This window comes from Lactuca sativa, chromosome 4, assembly GCF_002870075.4.
Source record: "Lactuca sativa cultivar Salinas chromosome 4, Lsat_Salinas_v11, whole genome shotgun sequence".
NCBI lineage: Eukaryota > Viridiplantae > Streptophyta > Magnoliopsida > Asterales > Asteraceae > Lactuca > Lactuca sativa.
The window spans coordinates 288214676-288220392 of NC_056626.2; the positions used below are offsets into that span (position 1 = coordinate 288214676).

The 5717-nt window shown below is 32.7% G+C and overlaps 1 protein-coding gene across 1 annotated transcript; it reads left to right on the forward strand.

Annotated features, from left to right (window-relative positions):
• Positions 1-2763: 2763 nt before the first annotated feature.
• LOC128133918 (uncharacterized) lies at positions 2764-5467 on the forward strand. The gene is made up of 2 exons (XM_052771433.1): positions 2764-4838; positions 4955-5467. The coding sequence occupies exons 1-2, from the start codon at positions 4686-4688 to the stop codon at positions 5366-5368; spliced, it is 567 nt and encodes a 188-aa protein (XP_052627393.1). The 5' UTR covers positions 2764-4685; the 3' UTR covers positions 5369-5467.
• Positions 5468-5717: the final 250 nt, after the last annotated feature.

Consider the following 5717-nt stretch of genomic DNA (forward strand, 5'->3'; position numbering starts at 1 on the left):
TATATTCACATTTGAAATTTAAATGATATATTAACTTGTGAATATTTGGCACGAAACTTTTGGGAGCGTTTATGAGCTTCTAGCTTTTAACTTTTAACAAAATGCTCAAGTTTAACCAAAAAGCTTCGTATGGTAGTACGGGCGTTTAGATGTAAGTTTAAACAAAATACTACAAATCTAAAAGCTACTTCATGTATCGTTTAACAAAACACTACTAAGCTTTTGAAATCAATTTGTAATGCCTGGTTCCTAGTATGTATTTTAACTCCTAAATTGTTTTATAGAGCTACTCGACGAGTTGGTAGCCCCAACTCATCATGTATAAATGTTTGGACTGCGTGTTTTAAAGTGGCTAACTCGGCGAGTTGGGATGCCTCAACTCGACGAGTTGCCTAGAAGAAATGAAACCCTAATTTCGGGGTTTTACACTCTATTTAAACAACTTAAGCTCCATAAATTGGCCTCATTTCCAGCCTCCATTTTCCTAAACCTTAACCTCGAAACCCTAAAGAATCTTTTAGAGATTGTGAGCCATTCTTGAGTGTGTTGTGTGTGTTTGAATCCATTGGAAGAAAGAAGAAGCTTAGAGATACAAGGAGCTGCTAGATCCAAAATCTTTGCTTCATTTTTGACATCTTTTTGGTAAAAAGTATCAAGTTGTCTTTGTGGTTGCTTAGATCTGCTTCTTAGTGTTCTTTTTCTTGTTTTTGTCCAAGTTAAGTGGTATTTGGGAGTTCGACGTCCCATATAGACAAGCCCTTTCAGATCCAGGGTCTTAAGGAGCTTTCATGGCATAAAGGTGCCAACTTTATGGCCCTAAGAGCTCCATGCATAAACTAAGCCCTTGTTTTGGTTTCTTAAGCTGCATTTGGCCATGCATGTGAGTAAAGTTGAAGACTTTATGTGAGCTTGTAGCCTTTAAGGTCCATATATGTGTTCATAAGCTCTATCATGAAGATATGATGGTCTTTGGATTAAAATGACAAAAATAGCCAATTACACTAATTGCATTACAAAAATAGCCAAAAAAAATCGGGATTACATATTTAGCCACCCATTTCGCAGATGAGAAGGTCCCATCTGCGAAATGGGCATCTCATCTGCGAAAGTACAAGTGCCTGAAGCACAACTGTGCTTCAGGCACTTGTACTTTCGCAGATGAGATGCCCATTTCGCAGATGGGACCTTCTCATCTGCGAAATGGGTGATTTTTAGGTATAAAAACGTTTTTTTTTTTTCATTTTCACCATTCTCTACACAAAAACTCTCTCTAACTTTGGGCTTCTCTCGGAATTTTGGCTAGTTTTTGAAGAAAATGGAAGATTATGTCAACAATCCCGCAAATATGGTTAGATTTTAACTCTTTTAATGTTTAAAGTTTTTTTTTTTTTTTTTTTTATCAATTTTTGTATTATTTAGTGTTAAAAAAGGGTAATTTTGTTGTGTTTGATTGATAGTTTTAGTATATTTTTAGTATACTTGAAGTTTAAATGCAAGTAGAGACAAGTAGAGACTGCGTAGATAATGTTTACAATTTGTTATTTTTGTAGTTTTTTTAGTTGTTGTATAACCTGAAATCTTGTAAGTTTTTTTAGTAGAAACTGCAAAATAGTTGTTTGTATATATATTTGTCGTATAACATTTGTATAAGTTGAAAATTTGTCGTATATATATATTGTTAGAAATTGTTTTTATTTGTCGTATAAGTTGAAAATTTTGTATAAAGTAGTCGTATAACTTGCAAAATTGTTAGTTTGGTTGTCGTTTTATTTTTAAATTTTTTTGTTTATATGGTTATATAATGTTAGTTTTAATTAGAAAGATAAAAATTGTTTATATATTTATCGTTTAAGTTGAAAATATGTTTAAGTTGAAAATATGTTTAAGTTGAAAATATTTATATATGATATTGTTTTCTATCGTAAATATATTTGTTGTATAACTTGGAAAATTGTTTATATATGTGTATGTTATTGTTTTTTATCGGGGAAATATATATATTAGTAATTAAGAAAGTATTTGCAGTTCGTAATCATATATTTAAAAAAATATATATTTTTTAGTTATCTAATTTGTTTTTGTGTTTTTTTTTTTGCAGCATGATTTTAGTTTAATGAATACGAAAGCCTTTGCGAACCTAAAAGGCTCTGGCGGTAACATATGGGAAGTTTTTGAAGTTTTAGATGATGCCCGACGTGCTATTTTCAGAAATACCGTCTTTGGCTATTTTATTGATGTCCCTCGTTTACAAGGGGACGCTTTATTGTTTTATAAAATGTTCCTTCATCAGATCCGGCCGGACCCTGTTTTATCTCCAGATGGAATAAAACGTTTATATTTTCGAGTAGGCAATACCAAAATGGTTTATGGGCCGGAAGAGTTTTGTTTGATTACCGGCTTCAATTTTGGGGAGTATCCAAAAAACATTGGGAGAAAAGGGTCGGAAAAATTAATAAGCAGTAAAAAAAGATGTTTACTGCGTGAACGGCTATTTCCGGACCATACTAATAGTTCGGTGAAAATCGGCGACCTGAAAAGTTTAATTTTAAATCAAACATTCTTAGCACTTGACGACCTTGATGCAGTTAGAGTATGTTTGATATACATTTTGTGTGAAGGTTTTTTGGGCAAAGAAGTTAACGATCGGGTGCCACAAGATTGGTTTTTTTTTGCTGAGAATTTGGATCTCTGGAATAGGTATATTTTCTTTACGTTAAAAGTTCTATTTTATTAAAGTTATAATTTATATAATAATCAATTTTGTTTTTTTTGTTTTGTTAGCTTCTCTTGGGGTAGCTATCTATGGGATTTTACTTTTGTTGACCTTGAGGATACGTGGAATAAGATACATCATTATTTATCACTTCCTCAGCGTGGTCAAACTTTAAAGTATTCCGTCTCAGGATTTACGGCTCCAATTAGGGTATAAAAATTTTCTTATATTTAAATTGTTTTATTGTTATATTTTTTATTTTAATTTTAACTTTTATTACTGTTATTGTACAAAATTGTAGATATGGATATATGAGATGATTCCGGCTGTTCGTGCATGTGGATTTGCATTGAGAAAAAATAAAGACTTGCCTCGGATGAAAAGATGGAGCGGAACAAAAAAATTGAAATGGGTTGACGTGAACAAGATTTGGTCAAAGATGCAGGTTTAAAAATATTTCGTTTATTATTAATAAAGTTGATTATTATAGTTTTATATGCATTTTTAATATGTTTAATTTTTTAGGAGGGGCTACCACCAAGACAAAACATGTTACCGGGTGATGGTGAGATGACATCTTTTTATTATATGTCATTTCAAGAGTATGTATATGGTGAAGGGAAAGCAGTTCCATCCCCAGTACGGGACCATTTTAGGAGACAAGACGAATCTTCGTCTAGTATGTCGTCCAGTGGTCGCTCTCATGGTAGAGGTCGGGGTAGTGGGAAACACAAGCTAGACGAGTTGTTGAAACGGGTACATGCACTGGAGCAGCATGTGTTTATGAATCAACAAAAACCTACAGAGGTTTTTTTTGAAGAAGTGAATAATGAACAATTTTGGAACGACATTATTTTTGAGGATCCGACAGTGTCACAAAGAAATTATGATGAACAGGTTAGTTATACGCTACATTATTTATTAAATTTTATTAACATATATGAATACCTGTGTTCATATTTTATATTTGAAAATATAGGTTGTGCAAGATGAAGTGATGAATAAAAACAATACAACTCAAAATGTTTTTGGTGATACTCAAGACGACAAGGTTGTTATAGATGTTACCTTTACGATTTTAATAATTACTTTTTAATAAAGTGTATTTTGTTATTAAGTAAAAAGTTATATTTTTAATGTAGGTGTTGGAGGAGAGTACTCAGTATGCGGGGAACAAATTTGATGATGATGTGTGTGATGTAAACGATTATAGTGAAGTTAAAGAGGTTATTATATAGTTACATTAATATTAATATTTTGTTTATTTAGATATTATTGCTTATTAAATTATGTGTATTTCGTTATTAAGTATAAAGTATTATCTTTAATGTAGGAGTGGGAGGAGAGAAATGACAATGCAGGGAACAAATTTGATGATGATGTGCCGGATGAAGACGAACTTATAATAATGGGAAATGTAGATTATTTTCATGATGATGATGATGACAAAGAAGTTACACCCGATAAACGTAGGAGTCGAAAACCATCACAATTTTTATGCACTCCTTACACCGAGGTATTCGTTTTATTTATAAACTGTTGATTTTATGTTTATGTGAATTATCTGAAAGATATACATTTAAACATTTGAATATTGTTTTTAGTTGCACACGACACCGAAACAAAAAAGAAGAACAAAAAAGAAGGTTGGTATGAAATCAACAAGCCCCGTTCCTCCTCCAGTTTTTGGTGTTGCTCATGACTTCTCCAGGTTGCGCCTGCAACCTTACGTAGCAGGCGGTGAGGATGTCATCCAAAATTATGTATTGCATTCATACGATGTGCAGCATCGTTTGTTTAATTTCGTGTTAGATAGAGATTTTTGGAGCTCATTGTTTGGGCATACACACGACGGATGGTTGGAGTCAGCGGTAAATAAATTGTTAATTAATTCTTTTAAAAGTTAATTGTTTTTTAGTCAATAACAAAAGTATCATGTGTGCAGCATATAACCATTTGGTACCGACTTTTGATGGAGAGACGGTTTGAGAGCGACCGACATACAATAATGCCTCCAAATTTTTTTGTTTCTCATGCTTTGGAAGAAGGACAGGACTGGAGGGCGTTTATGGCTGGTATTGCTACATACCCTAACTTCATGGTTGCTTGGTGGGATGTTGATACGGTAAACTTAATAGTTTATATTGAAAATAATATCGTTTTTTTGTTATGTTTTTGTATTGTGATGTTTTTGTATTGTGATGTAAATAAACATAATTTTATTCTCTGATCCTTATACAGGTCTTATTGCCGATTCATTCATCCCCTAATCATTGGCTATTTGGGGAACTACGATTAGCGTCAATGGAAGTGCATATTTATGACAGTCTTGGTAGAGGTGCTTATGAAAAATTCCAATCCGAAGGAATCTTTTCCAAATTTGAACGTCGGGTGGCAAATTATTTGGACAAGATTAAGTATTGGGCGCGGAGGAACATCCCAAGGATTCCATTGAATATGCAATTCATTTATGAAGAAAACGTTCCCCAACAAAGTAGTCATTTGGGAGATTGCGGTGTTTTTCTTTGTATGTTTATGGAGCAATTGGTTTCAGGTCAACCAATACGTGTTCTTATTGACCCAAAGAACGCAGCTTTAGAGTTCCGTCTCCGGATGGCAAAAATTATTTGGGGGTCTAGTCTTGCTCCTCTGTAGTTGGATTATATAAATGTATATACAAATTAATGTTGGATTTCATTATTAGTTTATCTTTAGAGTTTACTCAACGGATGACAAAAAATATAACGTTACGACAATTACCACAATTTAATGACCTACTAATTACTTATCAATAAATTCAAAACATAAAAATGACCACAACATTTGTTTTAACGTTACAAATACAACAATTTATTGACCTAACAACTTCAAAACCATAAAAACAATATTGAAAAGCTTACAACTTGTAAACAAGAACTGCCAAGAACAACACCCAACTACAAACCAACGTTATCTTTAACTTCTTATTTTCTGATTGAAAGAGCTTATTAGAGTTAGCTACTTT